Source organism: Podarcis bocagei (genome assembly GCF_964188305.1).
Source record: "Podarcis bocagei genome assembly, chromosome: 5".
Classification (NCBI taxonomy): Eukaryota; Metazoa; Chordata; class Lepidosauria; order Squamata; family Lacertidae; genus Podarcis; species Podarcis bocagei.
In genome coordinates, this window is record NC_138129.1 from 52,256,069 (window position 1) to 52,276,829 (window position 20,761).

At 42.1% G+C, this 20,761-nt stretch overlaps 1 protein-coding gene and 1 long non-coding RNA gene across 13 annotated transcripts in view; both read left to right on the forward strand.

The window, feature by feature from the left end:
* Positions 1–20,761, forward strand: part of PTPRF (protein tyrosine phosphatase receptor type F) — a 478,572-nt gene that overhangs the window by 386,365 nt on the left and 71,446 nt on the right. For all 12 annotated transcript variants that reach the window (XM_081195232.1, XM_081195228.1, XM_081195234.1 and 9 more), the window contains 2 exons: positions 4,806–4,916; positions 20,237–20,506. In XM_081195232.1, coding sequence (XP_081051358.1) covers positions 4,806–4,916; positions 20,237–20,506 — 381 coding nt within the window. The remainder of the gene's footprint in view (positions 1–4,805; positions 4,917–20,236; positions 20,507–20,761) is intronic.
* Positions 1–20,761, forward strand: part of LOC308587585 — a 440,103-nt gene that overhangs the window by 347,172 nt on the left and 72,170 nt on the right. The gene's annotated exons all lie outside the window — the stretch shown is intronic.

Here is a 20,761-nt window from a genome sequence, read left to right on the forward strand (position 1 = left end):
GAATGCTAAGTAACCAAGTAGGCCCTATCTTTGCCCATATCAGGTTGGGCCTTTCCCAGCACACAACTGCTATGTATTTCCTCTGTATCAACAAGCGAGGGCATTAATGACTCAGCACCAGAACCGCCTGGATGTTCCGTACATCCTTTTTGAGGAAAGTGGACATATCTTTATAATGAGAATCATCCATCTCATAAAACATAAATCTCCCTATCTGAGTCCTAATGAGGTATTTTAAGAATGTGTCTGACATTATTTAAAATGTATGTGTCCCGTTTGAATGTCAAAGATGACATTTCTGTACGTGCCAAAAAGCCACCTCTTAGCATCTCATACAGGATTTGTGTCAGACTTACACCTTTTGTTAAACACACAGGCTATTGAGTCTCTAAAGATTACCAGATGTGGTAGGTGAAGGCACTTTTGTGAAAGGGAGGTTATACTCACATAGTGGTCTGTACTGTGGTTCTCACTAAGGTAAGTTTGTTGCACTTCTGGGATCAATTTGATGTGGAAATAAAACTAAATTATTTTTTTGTTTGCACGGCTAGTTGGATGTAAAGTTTTCAGTGGTTCATGTTGAGAGGTGGATTCTATGTGAATGCATTGAAGGGCCAATCATACTTTCTGCCTATTGAATGGAAGTGTTATGGAAGTCAGGATGGAGAAGCAGGATAAAATTTTATTTCTGAAACTAACCTTTCCTTTGGGCCCTGCAGCCGCAGTTCTACTCTTGCTGTCCAGAGGTGCTGTCATTTTTCTAACTGAGAGCTCTGTGTTCACAAGGCATGTTGTCACTTTTAACATTCCCCCTTTGCCTTTCAGGTGAGACCCAGGCTGAAAGGTCAGGGTGAGTTTTGATAGACTGTTCAGAGATGCATGGGTCTAGTTGGTGACTGGCAGGTTAGACAAGAGGATGGATGAATGGATGTGTATTTTGAAGGATGGCTAGTAAGCAAAAATAAAAGCTGCTTTAGGGGAAGTGACTTGACACATGTCCCCTTTCTCAAAGTTCAAATCAAGTTTTCAATGTTGTTATAGAATGCAATTAAATATTATGAGAAATATTTCTCCTGGAAGCAGAAAATGCTGGCATGTCATGGACCTCTGATGCTTCAGATTTTGCCATTGCAGGTACATGAGAAGCAGTGGAAGTATTAAAGGGAAGACAGCATTTTAAATGGTCCTTTTCTTCACAAAATAAATTGGAATCAATTGGAAAGCGTTCGTACCCGTTGACTGGATAGACTTTCCTCCAGTGTGAGTTTCACCACTGCAAAGCAGAAGGACAATTACTTTGAAACAGAAAGATCTGATAATTGGCAGAGAAGGGCTGAGAAACTTTTTATCTAATACTTTTACTATTGCCCAAATTTCACGCTGTTTTGCCCTTAGCACCCTCTTTGGCAGCCTTGTAGTGCTGCTTCTCTTGGGATCTGCATATCTCAATCTCTCTTTTTCTGTATCTGGAGTACAAGAGGAAAGTGCATGAATGCCAGATGCATGATACACAAAAGGAAGGGGAATCAGTGATTGAGCTGTATTCCTGCATTTGCCCTTGTGTGCTGCTCAGTTTCATAGCTCTCCGTCAGTGACTGCCTCACTTGTATATATCACAGAAACCCAGCTTCATTCCAGGTCCCAGCCATGCCAATCATCATGCTCAGGAAGAAGAGGCACAGCTGAACAGGAACATAATGAGCATCAGTAATAACATCACTGTGGTAGTTTTGTTTTTATTTATTTAGCTTATTTGGCCGTAAAAAAATAAATAAATTTGAGATGGGGGCCTTTGGCTGCCATTCCAGGTAGCACCTAGGATTATTAGAGCTGAAAATCTAAGCGGCATGTTAAGTAGAGTATTGATATATAAATCATGATCCAGAAAATGTTGTGCACCATTTTACTCTACTGGCAACTGCAGAGCTGCAAGAACCCAGTGTGAGATTGTGAAAGTAGGCTTTTGCCTTCCTCATCAAATCCTCAAAAAGGTTTCACTCTTGTGGACTTATATGAACATAAATTTAACTGAATACAAGTGAAGCTTCTGAGTAAACATTCATAGGATTGCTCTGTTAATGAGACAGTCAACATTTTTCATTAACTTTGCTGGCAAAGGAAGGCAGGTCCTGCCAAAACCAGAACACTTCTATGTTCCACAGATTAGACATACCTTCAGAAATGTAAGGTGAGAAGGTATCTGTGGATTTATTTATTTTAGCCATCTCTGACCATGCTTATGAAGCCCACCAACCCCCACTACCTATTTTCACTTGCAATTACAAGTCAGTAGAGAGTAGCCTTCCCCAATTCCCATCAGCCCCAGCTAGCAAAGCCAATAGTGAGGAATGATGAGAATTCTAGTACAAAACATTTTGGGGTTGGGGAAGGCAATATAAAGCATATGCATGTGCCTCACAAGTAGAGAGGAGCAATGTAGGGAAACGCACATACATAATGTTTGGAAATATCCAGGGTCAAGGAACAGGAGGCTAGGAGTTTGAATCCCCTTTCTTGGGGGTTCCCTCTGCCTCCTGTCAGCCATGATGCAGGTCATCATTGCTTGCTGTTACTATATTTTAATACTTGCTTTTGTTATATTTGAAGGCAGTGATGGACTGGATGTGGGCCAACAAATTAAAAATGAATCCTGAAAATCCAGGAGCTGGGAGGGCAGCCTCTTCTGAGCAGGGTTGCAATCCCCTGGAAGAAGCAGGTTCATAGCTTGAGGGTGTTGTCCAGCATTGTCACTTTTGGTGGCTAATTTCCTGCTATGGCTGGTTTGCCAGCTACAACCCCGTATGGACAGAGGTGACTTCGCCACAGTGCTGCATGCTCTGGTAACTTCCAGATTGGACTACTCTACATGAAGATGACTTGGAAACTTCAACTGGTTCAAAATTCAATGGTCAGATCGCTGGCTGGGTTTGCCTTTAGCACTTATGCAACTCATGTTCTAAAACAGCTACATTTTCTGCCAATTCAAGCTGCTCATGCTAGTTTTTAAAGCTCTAAATTATTTAAGCCCCAAATATCTGAGACACTGCTGCCTTCTCTACAGACCCTCTCAGATATTAAGATCAGCAGAGACGCCCTTTGGGTGGCTCTGCCGCCCTCAGAAATTCAAGGTGATGGCTCAGGAGAGGACATTCTTTGCAGCAGCTTATAAATAGTGGCACCTTTGCTATATAGCCTTTGTCAGTTGCTGAAGACGCACCTTTTTATCCTGGTGTTTTCAGATGTGTGTTTTCAGGACCCACCTGAAATTAGTTTTAACTGTTTTTAATACTGAATTTAAATCATAGTAACCAGCCCTGGCACCTGCTGATGAAGGGTGGGTAATAAATTTAACAACAGCAGCAATGTAGCAGCAGCAGTAGTAGTAGATGAAGTTTTCCTGGTCTGGGTTACAAAACATTAAAAACAAACCTGATAATGCTGCTGCTGCTGTATTAAAGAACAGCCAACTTATTAGTATTATATGTGAAAACACCTTAAGAGTGGCAGAAGGAAGGCTTTTCTGGCTGCCCCTTGCCAGCCCCAGCATAACAATAGGAAGGGCTCCCTACATCATTTTTATTACATAGCAAAGCTCAGTGAGGTTCATTTTTTCTCTCCCTGACATATAGACTTAGGCTACAGTCTCAATTTATCCTTCTAAATAATGTAGGTGGCAGCAGTTGATTCACATTAGTTTTCCTTCTGTTGCAATGATATGAAAACTGAATTTGACCTCCGTTCCTTGAAGTGGGAAGAGCGGAGACAGCAATTTTGGCTTCTGTTCACAGTGCTGTTTTCTCTGGCAAATGGAAATGGGTTCAGACTCTGACAAGCAGACAGGTTAATGCTTTTTCTCTTGGTTCAGGTGTGTATGTGTTTCTGAGCAAATGCCCTCTTCTGCCATCTCTGGAATCTCAACTTCTGGAAGAACCAAGAAAGTCTTTGCTACTCAGGAAGTATGGAGGTTCTGATCTGGCAAAGTGGCATCAAGGCTACTTCTACATTCACCCTTTGCTTATTTTCCCCTTCACTATTGTCATCCTTACTTCCTCCACAAGCTAGATGCAGCCCATTTTAAATGATTTCCAGAGGAAACAACTGGACAGGGTTCAGCACTCATCTATGATGGACGAGATAAGGAACAAGAATTCCATTCAAGCCGTATTTGTCCCTAATGTTGGTTGGGCTGATTTCAGGTTTAAATTGGATTTAACACAAGTTGTACCATTTTCTGATGCTGACTTATTAATTGTATTGATGATTGTATTGAGGACTTTATCATAAATGAAAGGAGTAGTCTTCAGAAGCAGAAACGCAAAGGACTTCTCAGGGTACAATCTTGTAATCCTTTTGGTTTGTAGGTTTCTAAGATTCTGTTATTCATACTTTATGGGGAAGTGAAAGTTTAATTTTAGAGAATCGAATTGATAATTAAAGGAAGGAGAGTAGTGCATCAAGATGCAAATTGGTTGTGTGAAGATTGTATTTGTTGTGATATTTCAACGGATAAACCTGAATTCTTTTGAAAGTTTCTGTGCTTGGTAGAAATGGATGTGTTCCATAAGAAGTGAATTGAAAAGGTGTCAGTAACTGTTTGCCTGTGCAGCTATAAAAACTGGACACAGCAGGTGCTTTCTGGCAACAACCAAGTGGAAGTGGTGTTTGGTGGACCCTCTGAGAAGTGCCATGCCACACATTTACCAGAAACCCTTTGTGTCCTAAGTTAGGGACACAGAGCAAAAATTCACATGTTTTGTAAATATATTATTATAACCAATATTGTCTGTGTTCTATTTTCCACATAGGAGCTCTACAGATTGAGAACAGTGAAGAGTCAGACCAAGGCAAATATGAATGTGTCGCCACGAACAGTGCTGGGACCCGTTACTCTGCTCCAGCCAACCTTTATGTGCGAGGTAAAGTTGGAGAAGGCAAACTTCCATCCCTTTCTACCTTCTCTTCCGTGTCTACACCTTCTCTAATGACCCATGAGACGTTGCAGTGAGAGGTTACCTTTATGATGTATTGTAAATGATGAAACCTAAATGCCCAACCAGTCATTGAGTTCAAGCCTTGGAAAGTCAATTCTTGCCACAATTTTTTTTCTTTATTTCATTTTTTTCGCCAGAGCTTCTTTAATGGTCAGACTGGTTAAACCACTGTCATAAAGGGGGCAAAAGTTCATGTTTAATTATTTGTATATTTTGTTAAACAAAAGCGTATTTGGGGGCTTTGTGAAATTCGTGGGTCTCTCTTTTTCTCACCACCACCCTTTTTGGGGAGGGTTTATTTATTTATTTTAATGAGATAAAGCTTTGAGCATTCATTTCATAAGCTTGACTTGTTCTCTTGCAGGTGAGTTGGTGCATCATGTTGACTCTGGAATAGCATGTTAGTTTCCATAAGCTCTCTTGGTCAACACCTTGTCAGCAACAGGGATTATTGCAGAAGCTATTACAATACCTTCCATTCCTGCTGAGAATCAGCTTCAGTTTGTTGCACGAAGCCACTTTGCCAGACTGTTTTCTTAACTTGTTATTATTCCTAGATCTCAAAGTCTTTTCACTCACTGCGTTAAATTTGATACAGAATTTTGTGTTTGGAGAGCAAAGAGTTTGGTACTTCATTAAAAGCTGATGAGTTTTCTGTTCTGTTTTACATGGGGACAATGTGTGTTCTCCTTGGCCAGACCTTGTATTAGCCAGGGATATTAATGTAAGACACCCCTTGGAGGTGTGGTACTTACATAACAGTGGGAAAGAAGAAGAGTGTCAATTTGGTGCCTTTGACTGGTTGGCAGTTAAACTCTTATTCCTTCTTAGGTCCTGGATCTCAATAACTACCCATTTAGAAATACTGTTTCCATCTTCATTCCTTCCTCTGTCTTTTCTCTTTTCTCTCTCTCTCTGTCTCCCCACTTGATCGTTGCTTCCTAATACTCATGCACACGCCTTTTATTTGTGGGGTGGAGGGGAGCTGCCTTAACCAAGCTGAGGAAGAGTTATTCCCAGGAGAAGCCAAAATGACTTACTGTGTGATTGCTTCTAGGTCTCTCGGTTACTCTCATTGTGTTCAGCACTCATTTTCTACAGGTGCCGTTTCATCTTGCAGAACAATTTCAACATACAAATCTGTACGATGCTGAAGTTTCAGATAGTCTCAGAACTCTTTATCTGTGCAGCAGAAATGCCCATTTCTCAAGCATAATGTGCTTATTATTGACCTTATATACCCTGTACTCTGTGTGTGTGTGTGTGTGTGTGTGTGTGTGTGTAGTCAGCTCTAGTAAAAATAATGTCATATCTCCCCAGAGTAAAGGGATGGTGTTTGTTTGAACATATTTCATGTTTACATTGTTGTGTAAATTTTTGGACATTCTTAATCACTTTCACATTTTATTTCAAGTATCTTTCTCTGTGTCGAGCCTTTCCGAAAAAGCTTGGGAAGGCTAATGTTTCACCTGAATACACAGGCTGCCAAGGCAAAGAAACCTCACCTTTAAACCTGCCTGATTCCCTGTTTGTTGAGACTTTCTTTATTTAGCTAGAGAACTCCCCTTAGATTCTAAGGAGTGCAGTAAACTGTGACCCCAGGTTTGATGCGAAGAGCAGGTTGTTCAGCTAGCTGGCTGGCTGGCTGGCTCTCTCTGGAGATAAGGTGACACAAGCCAAGCTTCTAGTAAGGATATGTTTCTAGCCCTGTGTGTGTGGCTTATTTTCTATTAACTGTTGTATTTCTCAGGCATAAATTTCGAAACAAGCCTCTTTTTATTGTGTATAATCTTTACAAGGTTGGACTCCAAGCTGCAGGATTGAGATAAAGCCCCATAGTATATAAAAGACAGGTTACTACATAAATTGTCCCCTGTGGAGGTTTGCCATATGTACTGTTTCTCGGACTATATTTGTGCAGGCGGCTTCGTTTTATAGAACAAAATAGACACCCTAACCAGCCCAGTGAAAGACTTTCACAATTCCTTTGGCTCCCAATCCATTGCCAAAGCAGGAGGCTACTTCCCCTGTTTGAGAAAACAGAACAGGATGTATGCACAAATATTATCCCCATGTTATATTATTGAAACCATACAAGTTTCATGTCACTAGAGGCAAGGAATACTGTAGCCATGATGACCCCTTCTTGCTTGCAAACTGTCCTGAGGTAGGGTTGGTTTGCATCAGGGGATGGAGTATTCAGTTTTCCCACTGCTGTTCCTGTGTGGGTATGTATATGTGTGTGTGTGTGTGTGTGTGTGTGTGTGCGCGCGCACGCACACACACACACACACACACAGCTGCTTTTATCCCAACCAAGGTTCTGGATTCCTGGTAACCTTGAAATCACAGGTTTGGACCTCATAAACGAAAAGATGAGGGTTGCAGTTTCAAGGGAAAGTGGCTGGTAAAGGAAGGTTAAGAATCACATTTACTCATTCCCCTTTACTCCTCCTCCTCCCTCCTTGCACTCCATCCCCTTGCAACAGCACTTTGCAAGGGAGGAGGAGGAACCATTCAGGGATTTGTTACCCATAGCTGCAACATAACATGTAGCTTGTCCCTTACCCTTGTTCAGATGTGCATCCAAAGAGTTAGAAGCATCCTACAGTGTGTGGTCTCTGTGTAGCTCTGAGAAGAGTAAATGGCAAGCCACAGTAATCTGTGTAGCTGGCGCCTCCAATGCCATATAGTTTTCTGTGTTTATAATATAACCTGCAAGTATAATAACCGAGCACTTTTCCTTAGCGCTCATATCATTTTCATAACTCCTCTCAGTAATCCTTACACTCTGTAAAATAGACCACTATCAGTATCCACATACTGCAAATTAGGAGGTGAAACTGAGAGAGACCTGCTTGTTGGGAGCAAATCCTAGCTGAGCTCTTTTAACTGGGTACTTCCTCTCTCTTAGACCACACCTTTAACCACTTCCCTACATCAACTAATCTTGTGTACATGGGGAAAAAACAGTCAGTGGGAAAAGGAGATAATTCTTTCCATGAATAAAATATAGCATGCATGTGAGCAGGGGAATGGTCTGAGTAGCTGTACATAGGCTGAATGTGGCTTGTGGATCTCGGATGGTTGGATTAGCTCTTGCGGCATCCTACCAAAATGTTTTTCTCTCCTAGCAACCTTATAAGTTGAAATGGTTGTCACTTGCCCTCTTCTGCATTTTCCGTCAGTTTTTCCCCAACCAGCTTCAGTGGATATAAACTCCAGGGTGGATAATTTGGTTTAGTTATACTCCTCCTGCACATAAAAAAGTTTGCTCTCTGAGCCACATATGCTTCCATCGCTTAAGAATTCTTGAGTGCTGTAAAACCAAAATAAATTGAGCATCAGCTAAGAGTTACCCATCACTGTGTCATCCAGATTATGTCAGCCCAGTTAGTAATGCAATTTTGAAGGAATTATTTTTATGAACAATAAAACTGCTAATTGAATCAACTATTAAAGTAAAATGTTGACCCACAAAACCAGAGATTGGTTAGGCTGCAATCCTGTACCCACTTATTTACATGGGAGAAAGACCCACTGAATTCAGTGGGAGTTGCTTCTGAGTAAATAGATGGAACTGTTACTACCTTTCTGTACGAGAAAGCTGATCACATTGTGAGTTTTTTAAAAATGTTAATCTTCATAAGTCTTATGCAGAAAGGTGCTATGATTAAAAAAACACCAACTTTACACTGTGATAAGGCATGTCTTGCCCTTTTTCTGGAAAAAGAAGTTAGAAGTGTAACTGGATAATAATAATAATAATAATAATAATAATAATAATAATAATAATAATAATAATAATAAGGCTACAGTTCTATACACAACTAGCTGGTAAGAGTTAACATGTAAATATTTTAAATAGGAGTGCTTAAAAATAAATATTAAGCAAGCACACCAGTTTCTTTGTCACAGACTTCTCCAGTATGATGAAATGCATTGTATTGTTAGTTAAATTATAACAGCTATTTCTAAATGGGCATCAATACCTACAAATTAGCATATACAATTTTTAGGCAAACCAGTACCCTCTTTTGTCCTCTTTTGGGGTGATGGATTTTCTTGTTTGGGGTGGGGTTTATTGTGCAAGTAGTCACCCTAACTGTTACCACTTTGGCTCTTCTGCAGAGGATAGGAGAATGTGCTATAAGGTTTCTACATAAATTATCAAAGTAATTTGATTACTGGGAGCTTCTCTGACCTTATCAAAGTAATCAGGGTTAGTAGGAGTTTCTCAACCTCTTCATTTACTTTCTGTTTCTCTGTGGAATACTGGGAACAGCATTGTGCCTTCTGATTGCTTGTCCAATATCACATTTGTTATTTTGATGCTGTTGCCCCTCATCAAGTGAGACTAGCAGTTGCTGTCAGACTACTGACAGATGGGGCCATGAAACATGGAACACTTAAGGCCTCTCTTGGCTCCTGTAGGTGATAGCAGAACTTGAGGTTGTGGTGTCAGTTATATTTTGCATATATTGCTCTTTCCATGGAAGATGTAAACTACTGCACTTCTTACTGTCATGCTTTTAAGTCCCAGTGTTCGGAAAAGAGCAGGAGGACTTGCTTCCTGCAGTGCCAGAGATAAGGGATGAAGAGAAGGGCTCTGGGGAGAAAGTGAGCATTCCAATTCACTAGGTGTTGGCATATTTACTGATAAAGTAGGCACAATTTCAACATGAGATGAGGTGTAGCTGCTTCCATCCAGGGTCTTTCCAGAGCAGACTCAGCTGCAGATGTTCATTTCCTATAATCCATTAGTATAAGAAGTGATTAAGAGATAATCCAGCAATTAGTAACAAATTACAGGCCCCAAGATCATTCTTGACTGACGGGCTAGAAAGTTATCTGTTTGTATTAGTGTGCTTCATAAGTGAACCTTGCTTACTGTAATCTAAAGTACAAACATGTGGGCAAACCATTACAGCTTGCCTGGCCTGGGCTTTGTACTGATGAGTTGTATAGCATTGCTGTGCACCTCAGATAGCACAGTCTTCTTTTCATATTGCCTACCTCAGTGTTAGTTCCTTTTTTGTGGAATGCTGGTAATTTTGCAAAGTAGTTGCCTCTATGCAACTACTTTTCACTGGGGTAGTAAAACTGTATCTGGGCTGATACATTTCAGACCGCTAGTGGGGTTCACATGATTCAATGCTCTTTTTCCTATAAAAATATCACCTCCACCTAGAAAACTAAATGTCAAAGGGAAAGATTCTAGCCTAGCCTTCTCTCAGAGAATACTAATTTACTAACATACAGGAATTATTATTAATATTTTGGCGAATCTTTATGTAATCCTCCTATCTCTACTCTGAAGCGGTACAGCCCCAGACACAGGTCTGCTCACCTCACTGAGAAATGTAGGTCTGCACTGGGGAACTGAGCCAGAATTCAAACCCACCCAAATTGCTGAAGTCCCAAAGATTTGAACCTTTTTTTAATAGGAAGGTTATATAGCTGGGATTCTAATCTCTTCATACAACAGATTAGGTTCAAATAATAGAATCTTATGAACAATCATTTGACTACATATCCAAAGGCGGAACCTTTGCCATCTTCCCATCATCCCCTGAAACAACTGTGGAACTACAAATGTGGTACAATCCTCCTGTCACACTCAGAAAAGACAAAGTACTTTTTCCATTCACTCCTGGGTGGTGACAAAGGAGTAAGCAGAACTAAAACTATATTTCCACTTTCTGTACTTAATGGCTACTGCAACACACTTCACTCTGGTCCTTGAGCAAGTGAGCACATACTCTTCGATTCTATGCAAAGAGAGGAGTACAGTGCTTCCTTTCCCCTTCCTCCCCCACATCTATTGTGTATCAGTGCTGAGAATATGCACTGTGGAGTATATCTTAGCTTCCATGGTACTTCTTGGTGCAGTCTGTTTAAGGAGCAGGTAGGTGGCTGCCCATCATGAAAACTAGCTGAAATCCCATCCTCTCTCATCCTTGCAAATGAATTACTGATGGAACCAACCATACAGTGTATATCTTTCCCATTAAGGGTTTTAATTGAGAGTGTGTTCTGCTGACAGGCAATGTCCTCCCCCCACACCCGCCGTGCCTTTTCCCACCCTTAAAATGTGACTCATAAGCAGTTTCTAACCACCAGAACAGTCTCTGCATTCTCTCAGCAAGGGTTCAATTTCAGGCGATTCACCACAGATATTAGCTGCTATAAGGTCATTCCTGCAAAGGAAACGAGGTCTTCCATGCCCTTCAGGGAAACACAACTAACCTCTTACTGTCTCTCCTGCAGGAACAAAAACAGGAATGTACTGGATTGCCCTGCTGATTTGGGGTGATCGTTGCTTTGACTTCTTGCCCTCCTTTCTTTCCCAGTTCAGTGCATCAGGGGTCCTGACACAGCAACTGGTTTACACTGCACTAATGTTTCTCTGCTGCTTTTAGCTCTGTTTGGAAAGAGGGAGAAAGAGGCTCTTCATGCTTAAAGAATTTCCATTGTTCACCAGGACTGCTTCCTCTGTGTTGAGGAGTGATGGGGCGTGTGTGCAGATACTGAGCTGTGTGAGAGAGGCAGATGGGGGTTAAAGTGCCTCCGCTACTGTCTGTACAGTTGGAACGGAGCTTGGCACTTGACTGAAAATCCTGTGGTGTCTGAAATGTGGTGGGTATGTCCATGAGTGTGTGCACACTTGTTCTTGCCTATACTTGGCCAGAAGTGGGGGCAGCCTACCAAAATCAACTTGGCTCTTGGTGTTCCTGGGACATGTGCTCCTATATACTGAGGGTCTGGTTGTGTGCATCTGGATGAGGAAGAGAAGCTGAATCCAGTGTTCTGTGGCAGGAATGTTTGTTTGTGAGTGTGCGTGCGCAGTTGCACAGTGGGTAGTCCTGGCCGGTCTCTACCATCATGTCTTGTTGTTTCAGTGCTGTGCAGACACATGCAGCTTGGCCTGTTTTTACTCTCTGTGTTTTTCCTTGTCTTTTTTTATTCCCTTCTCATCTTCATCGCACAATGTCATCAAACAAAACAAACTTTCATCTCTCAGATCCGCGAGAAGGTTGGTCCTTTTCACTTCTTATCCATCTACAGTATGCCACCTCTGATGAGACTTTTCCAGTAGGGGATGGAGAGCCAGCCCTGCAAGGGGAGGGTCTGATGGCCCCTGGCTCTCTGCCAGGCACTGCCATAGCAGGCCTGAATCTGCTTCCTAATTGCTATGTCCTTGCTGACAGCATTGACCACACTGCTTGCATGCCTTTTGTCGCTTGATGTTTAAAATGCACAGACCCTTATCTGCATGCAGTCCATCCCAAAGATTTCCGTGTTTTGAGATGGGAATGGGGTGCATGTACATAGAGAGTAGGCAGCAGAGTGGGTTTTGCCTTAATCTGTTACTTTGTTTTGACTCCTGTTTCCTTTTTGTTGAGGAATGCAAAGTACTGATTTGAAGTTTCGGTCGGGGTGGACACCCCTCACTCACAGTGTAAGCTGCTTGGTATAGAGTAGGAAGAGGAAGGAGCAACTGATAGAGGCACCATAGCCGCCTTTTTAACACATTGAATTCATTCCACATCACACTTGCGTTTGAGATGCTGTGTTTATGATACACGCAAAGCACCACTGACATAATTGAAAAAGCAGCGTTTTCTCATGCTGGATCATTTTTGTTTATAGGATTGTTACCTGTATACCTGAAACCCAGGGACTTGATTCGTCCCTGGACAAGGACTCACTCAGCAAGGGCAACAACTGTACTAGAGAAAGGAAGGTGTGCCGTTATCTTACCTGCCTTTCTCTTATTGACAGTGCTGTGTTGCACCAAGATATTAGACAAAAGGTGATTGGTAGACATCAAAATTAGCAGGTGGCTTAAGCTACTCCAATATTTCCTTTGAAGTTCAACTTCTGTTCTAAGTCAGGTATTTTCAAAATGGTGCTGAGTATTGAAATTAAGGGAGGATGTTGCCTGGACTTCGCAGTGCCATAACCTGAAGCAATTCCTATAAATATATCAACAACTTTCTCTGACCCAAGGTAGTATTCCTTTGATGAAAAAAACAGAATCCATATCTTTATAGGCCCTAAAATGACCAATTAATAGAGAATGGTAGATATTGAGAGTTAGGAAATGTCTATGCATTAGTTCTGAAGGGGGATAATGTTCATCCCTCAGTCCAGATGCTCCGCTATTGCATCCCTTATGTTCCCACACTTTTTCCTGTGTACCTGTAATGATCACAGGACAGTGACTACCCTATTCTGCATGCCAGGACTTCTGGTTGGAGTCTGTACTTTAAAAGCACCTACTTTTCCAAGTTACTCTTCTGTTGTTTGTGCTTCTTGTTTAGCACAATAGCACTAAAGTACATGAAGCCTGAGACACTGCTATTTAGACATTCCCTTAAACCAAGACTCCTCGAACTGCTACACAGCCATACTAAGTGAACTTCATTAGAATTTGAATTAGAACTTGTTTAATGAGCTGTCATTGCAGTTGTCCCAGAGCTGTTGCTTTTGTTTTCATTTTAGTTCTCTGAATATGCTCCCCTTAACATGGGGAGAAAGTTTTCTTGTTTTCAGACATAAACCAAAGCTTGTTTAGGGCAACATTGCATGTGATCCTGGCAGGAATTGAAGCTGAGAGATAGTGAAACGTTCTGAAGCTGCACAGATTCTGTTTGCCTGGCACTTTCATGTCCAAGGTCAAGTAACCTGAACAAATTAAATCCCTTCTTCCAGTGGAACCACCAGCATATATCAATAGCAAAAGTAGCCTTGATTGACAGATATACGCTTAGGGCTGTTTCATGCATTATGCTTACACCATCACATATTAAAATCATAAGTGTGACTTCCATTTTCTCCAGTGCACAAATGGGTGTGTTTTATTTTTATTATTAGTTACACTTTACAAACCATACATAAACATCATTAATGTTATTCACAAGTGTTATGTACACACTTCTCTATAATTCAGCATGATATCTCAATTTATATGCTCAAAATTCATTTTAAATCCAACTTTTTGTTCCAGTTTCATTAAAATATATCATATTCTGCATCAATAAATAAAATTTCTAATTCCTTTAGGTTTCAATTCCATCCAGTTAAGCTTCCATAAAACTTTGCTGTTTAAAAATCTATCAGAATACTTCATCTAGCAAACTGCTTTTCAGTTGTCTTTCTTTCTTTATTGTTTCAAAGCCACAGCCACTAGCCTGTGGAAAACAGGCACTATTTTCACACTATATTCCCAGATGTACATGTTTCCCAACACCCTTGTGAGAAAAAGGCATATGTGGAACAGCCCTTGACCAGGATGTTGCTTGGTCCCAGCCCACCAGAAATGTCCCAAAGCTCAAACATTTAATGGGGAGAGATATGTTAGATGCTAAATATTCCAGTGGGATGTTCCAAGCCTTATAATTTGTTTGGCACTGATAATTGCATCTTAGTTTTTGTCCATTCCCCCCCCCCCCAGCTTTACTTACAACTGTGTACTGTTCACCCATGCATTTAATTATTGCTCTGCGATTGCTACCAGGTTATTTATTAAGGAGTTGTTTTATCTTGATATAGCAGCTCTTTTCTTCCCCCCCCCCTTTAATGCTGTGTTATTTTCAGAAGTGAATGAATGCAAATTCCAGAGCTGCAGAGTCTGCCTCTCCCTTGCTTTGCTATTAGCGTGTCACCAGGCCGAACCGTGATAGGTCTTTGGCATTGCTCTGCTGTAATGATAGATCCTCTTTTATATGGGGTTGTCAGCGCAAATAATTAGCTCTAAAAGTTATAGCTGAAATATAATCCAAAAATGGCTAGGCCCTGTTTTGGAAATTGTCTATAAAATGTCAGCACTCAGGGATGTATTGGGAACATAAATAGTGAGGCATTGTTTGAACAGGAGTTTAGACTCTAAATGCATCTTTTTTTCCCTTCCAGTCTTCTCCCTCCTGCTGGTGATTCTGTCAGTAGATTGTGAGGCCCTAGGAACTACCTTTCCATCAGGAGATATTGTTTAAAACACTAATGACAAGTATGAGAAGGGGCGGAGGAGCTATTCAGATCTGATAATTTTTTGCCCACATTCCAGAAGCAGTTGTGATAAAGCAGAGTAAGATAGAGCCATGGACACTGGACAATACAGGAGGAAGGATTGTTTAGTTTCCCAACAGCACTGCTTTTACCCCAGCGTTCCCACAAAGCCAGAAACAAAACCATACATGTAAGCTGACCCAGGTAGCAAACTTGTGCAGGTGTCAGGAAAATGAGATTTATATTATGGAAGAATTGAGAGAGGAGGCAGTTGTCTTTGGCATGAATAGCTTATTAAAGCAGTTTCGCTACCTGAAGGAGGGGATCAATTTGCATAGTCTCCCGCTCAAAATTAAGATATCTTGAATAAAATGTTTTGTGAAAGTCAAAATTATATTGCAATGATGGTTACTACCTTGGCTTTGTTTCTGGACGGTTCTGGCATTTTGTCACAACTAAGAGTGCTAAAAGCTAAAATCAAGACTCACAATGTTGAACTTTAATTAATACTCCAGAATCTGGAAACAACTTTTGACAAAGATTAAAATCCCTAAGCACGTCATGGTCAGATGCAATAATTGCAGAAGATGAAGTGGGGTTTGTGTATGAGATTTTAAAGTCAGACTATGAAAAGAGTTGAAGCTTTGCGAGTGACAAAAGCAAATTGCTTATTAAGGAATTTTTAAAAATAACACACCATTGATCCTACTGTCCAAAAGTGCTAACAACAACAGGAATTCATCTTTTACTGTAAATTAATTTTGGCTGGCTGGTGCCTTTCACTTTGAGTGTGACTCTAGCACTCCTTCTGTTACTATTTTCCAGTGGCCTTACTTCTCTTAGCTCTGGTGCAGTAATCAATTAATAGTTGTTAAAACTGCCCAGCTTTTAGCAATTGCTTAGTGCCTGGAGTTTCCCAGGATGGAAGTAGAAAAGTGATGGGAGGAGGACTTTTAGTGAGATGACCTCAGTGTTTTTATGAAATCCGAGAAGCAGCTGCTCTAATCTGAGCTAAGCAGGTTGATTGATCCATGCACATTTATTCTGGATGCAAGGAAGGTGCACGCTAATGCATGCTAAATTATTAACACTTCTCCACCTCCCTTTGTTGTATTGCCTGCGTCTCCCCTCCCCACCTTCCAGAATGTGGAGCTGGTCTCTACTGGTGTGTTCTTATCCCCTCCACTGCTGTGAGATGGCTCAGGATATGTCACTTACTTTCCACCTTAACTGCCAAATGATTGCCATGCATGCTCCATTCCGTAGGGAAGCCTGGGGGATTTTCCTCTTTTGTGAGTCATATAGGATGCCATGCTCTGGGATGAATAACAGTGAATTTCATGTTCGATAGTCTGCTGAAATAAACCTTGAACACCATTACCCATAGACCTTTACAATAGTTTTCCCCATGTGTTTTCTTCCAAAATCACCAAGTTGCTCACTTCTGCTTTATCTAAAAGGAGTTTACAGAAAACAAAACAAAAAAAACTGACAAATTCTACTGAGAAAAGAAGTCATGATAGTGTGAATGATACTGGAAATATTTGGGAGGCATCTACTCTCGTTTGGTCCTTGTGATTTGCTTTATAAATTGGAAGAGGGTTTCCGCAGATTCCTGCAATTGGTGGGAATGGAGCTGCCTTAATTACTGATAGTCATGCCAGAGGCAGGAGAAAGATTGGGGCCTAGTGGAAGCTAGAACCGTATGCATGCTTGGGGATGCTGTGTAAGCAACCTTCACTAGTTCTGCTCTGCCAGAGTGTTCTAATGATGATTGACAGCTGTGCTTCACATCCCACTGGACTCTGCCCACAAAGAAGCTGCCAATTACCCAGGAATGCTATACTGGTGCTAGGTTGGAATCCACCTCCTTTCTAACCTTCCCAGGCATTCTTTCTAGATTATAATCCAGCCTGGATTGATGGTAGCATCTCTAAGCACATCTGTTCCTGTTTTATTGACATTTTAATAGCCAAGGAAAGACTAGATAGAAGGGAGGTTGCCTCCCACTCGCTAGTAAGGCACACAACTGAGCCTCCATTGATCACCTTGCCTCTGTTCTTCCCCTCTACATAATGAGAACTACAGTTTGATTTGCAGCACATCTGAAGAGTATTTGCAACCAGACTGGAAGAGAGAAACTACCAAAGTGATGCTACAGAGGCAGGCACAGCATGAGGTCAACAAACACTGGATACTGTCGGAGTCTTCACAGCCTTAGTGTGGAAGCTGTTCCTGCCACCACCCCTTCTGACCAACAGAAACAATCTATTCTGCTTGCATGGTGCAGTACTTAGGCAACGTATTGTGGCTGGAGGACAATCTGTAGAGGCTAGGTCATTAATAGGGCAACCTAGGGCAGGAAGAAGGCAAGCATTTTTTTGGAAATGAAACAGTGGAAACTGAGTGAAGAACTAAGGCAGCAGCCTCACTTCTGCACCTTTATGCCCTGTAACCAATCTCGAACTGTCGCTGCATCAACGTACCAATAGGAAAGAAAAGGTTCATCAGCTTAGTGTCTGTGTTGGCCTTAGGGAGATGCATATCTCTGCTCAGTCATAAGAGTGACATTTGGCCGAGTCGTCTTGTGGAATCAGAAGTGCTCTGATTTCCGATCCTCTTTTTGAGTAACCTACCCCTGGGGAAGGGGCTTGCCTACAGCCTTTCTTTAAATCGGCTTGGTTTTGTGTGGGGATTGGAGGGGGGGAAAGATTTTCATTGCCATTCATCCTGTAGCTAGGCTAGAAGAGACCCCTCTCTGATACATTGTCAAGTAACCTTTTCTCTTCCCCTGCCGCTAGAATAGTAAACAGCAGCTTTCAAAAAGGGCGAGAGGTTTTCTCGATAGCTCTTTGCTGAATGAACTAAAGCGCTTATCGGCAGATTCACAAGCCGTGTTCTTTCTTCCCAAGCATGGTCTTGACAGGTCTTTTTACGGCCACAAAGGAGTCAGTTGGGGACTGATGTCTGAGAGATATGTCAGGGAATGCTGTTCTGGTGGAGATTCACTCTAATTCTAACCACTGCTCATGCATGCATTTGAAGGTGACTTAGGTAATCGGAGGTAGTTGTAGGAGCTATCTTGCTTGGTTCTCACTGGAGTGGATGGCAGAGGTGGTTTCTGCATGCTACTGAATTCTTTCAGCCCTTCTGCATGAATTCCTTCCAGTCTCATTCCTGTGCCTCGTGCTTGCCTATCTGTGCATTTCAACCTTCCCACCCTTGTTTTTTGTCAAGATTTTATGTAGCAGCTTCTTTCCCATACCTGGCCTCTTTCCTGTCTGGCGCATGTCAAGTCAATTAATTATTGCCGTGCACGAGCCTGTTGTGTTACTACTCAAGCTTGCTTTTCTTTGAGACCAGTTTGGTTGGTGAGCGGGTGGGAAGTTGGTTGGTCCCTGGAATAAAACACAACAAATGAACAAACCTCTTCATGTACTGGCTCAATACCATGTTCATTGTGGGGGGGAGAACGAGTCCTGCCTCTTGCCGATCAGAACCAGGCTGCGTTGGACAACCACCCCATCATGTTGATCCATTGCCATGTCCATTAAATACCAGGGTATTCTCATAACTCTGTTAGAGCGCTGATTTGCTTTAATTTCTGTCTTGTTTGGGGGTGCACTCCCCTGTCAGGCAGGGAGCAAGCCTTTCACTGGTGACCATGCACACAATTATTGACCTGAGATTCAACAATTGATTAAAAGGAACAACCCACTAGATTATAGATTTAGACATTTGATAACATGCACATTATCATTATGGGAGGGCCCCTTTAAAAAAGCTGGTGAGGAGCTGATGAGCTCTGCTTTGTCACTGTTGACAGCATTGTCTAATTTATCCCCAAACCCTCACTCTGTTGTACATTCTAATGTGGGGGCTTCTGTGTTCAGTCTATTTCTGTGAGTCTGCTGGTTTGGGAATGAATCATCAAAGAGAGCTCAAGCGAAATTTGATTAGGGGAAGTGTCAGGCTGAGCCGAGTCTTGTCAGCCTGTCTGTCAGCAGCTGCCCCTATTCTAACGAGATTTTGTGGTGTTGGAGATGACGCAGGAGGAAGCCCAGCATGAGGCAGTCCCTGTGGGCTTTAGCCCCTGAGCAGGTCTCTCCCATCTTGCTAAGAAATAGTCCACCCCACTGCTTTCCAGCTAACCCTATCCCTGTGCATTGCAGCTCTTCACTATTCTGCCAGCCCTGACTCTGTGGACTGGAGAGGCTGTGATATTAAATGTGTAGTGACATCTCCATTACAGAAAAGCAGGCTTCCCAGAAGAAACACATTGCACCCTCCCTCCCACATTTTTAATTTGTTATTTTATTGTATGTATTTGAAATGAGTTTGCCCAGAGGAGACAAAGATTTACTATGTTCAGTTGTGTTCCTGTATCCCTCCTTAAATTGGCCCATAATACTGGCCTTAAAGAAGGGTCCTCATCTCTCAGTGTCATTTCCCTGACTGATGTGTGTACAGCAAACAGCTGGGGCACTTTAGCCGATCTAATGGTTTGTCTACAAAATAACCCAAGTGAGACTTTTATATGAATAGATGCTGTGTGATGAAATAAGGAGTGTTCTTTCTCCTGGAACACATTCCCAATGGGAGAGAGGATCCTGTCACCCAGGCCCTCTGCTGTCAGCTTAGATCTGATCTCCTGTCTATTAAGATGAAGCTCCTACCCAACAAGGTGTTCTGATCCGGCTGTGCGGTGCCCCAGGCTCACTGCTGAATCCTGCACAGGAACACTGTTTTAGCTAGCAGTAATGCATGCAGTAATTTAAAAATAAAACCCTGTAGCTGCCCCTGCAAGATAGGTTTGTCTTCAGGTTGCTTTGCTGTGGAACCAACCAGTTTAGTAGCTTATTCCACCTTGCAGAGGTTCTGCACACCCTATGGACAGGGCGTGAACTTATTTTCTAATTAGTGGGTAGATTTGAAATAAGGAGACATTTTAGTGTCCATAATGTAACTTAGCTGAGAGAACAATAATGGTGGCAGTCCTATAGTTGAGCTCCTGCTGAAAACACCAGTGGGTCAAAGGGAGAACTTGGGTATGAAATTTGGCAGAGCAGTGAACAGCTCTTGTTCAGAATTCTTTTTTTTCTTTTCTTCTTTTCTGGATTGATTTGCTACTACTTAGGAGAAATGTTGATCCTTCCCCCACCCCTTGGGTATGCAGGAAGTGAATATCAATTGTCTAGGCTGTGACCCTACTAGTTGTCTATTCCTTGTTTCAGTGCGGCGAGTGTCCCCTCGATTTTCAATCCCTCCAAGTAACCATGAGGTGATGCCTGGAGGGAGCGTGAATCTCACATGTGTAGCAGTGGGGTCCCCAATGCCCTACGTGAAGTGGATTGTCGGAGACGTGGAGCTGACGAAAGAAGATGACATGCCAATGGGCAGGAATGTTTTAGAGTTGACCAACATCACGCAGTCGGCCAACTACACCTGCGAAGCCATGTCCTCACTGGGGGTAATCCATGCAACAGCTCAGATCACTGTCAAAGGTAAGAAGCTGCTCCATGGTATCCTATACCTCTGCATGGTACCAGGTAGCAGAATGGGGTGCACTTGTGACTCAGTCATTATTAGTGTGAATGGGGAACCTGAGTACAAAGATGCTGTGGAGCCTCACCATTAGCCCTGTCGCCATTGTTGCACAGGTCTTTCCAGCTTCTTGCATGTTCACGGCAAACATATGTAGCAGGGAGTCTGCTGTACTTGTGTAGACTTTTAAGACACATCGCGTGTGCCTCCCCCCC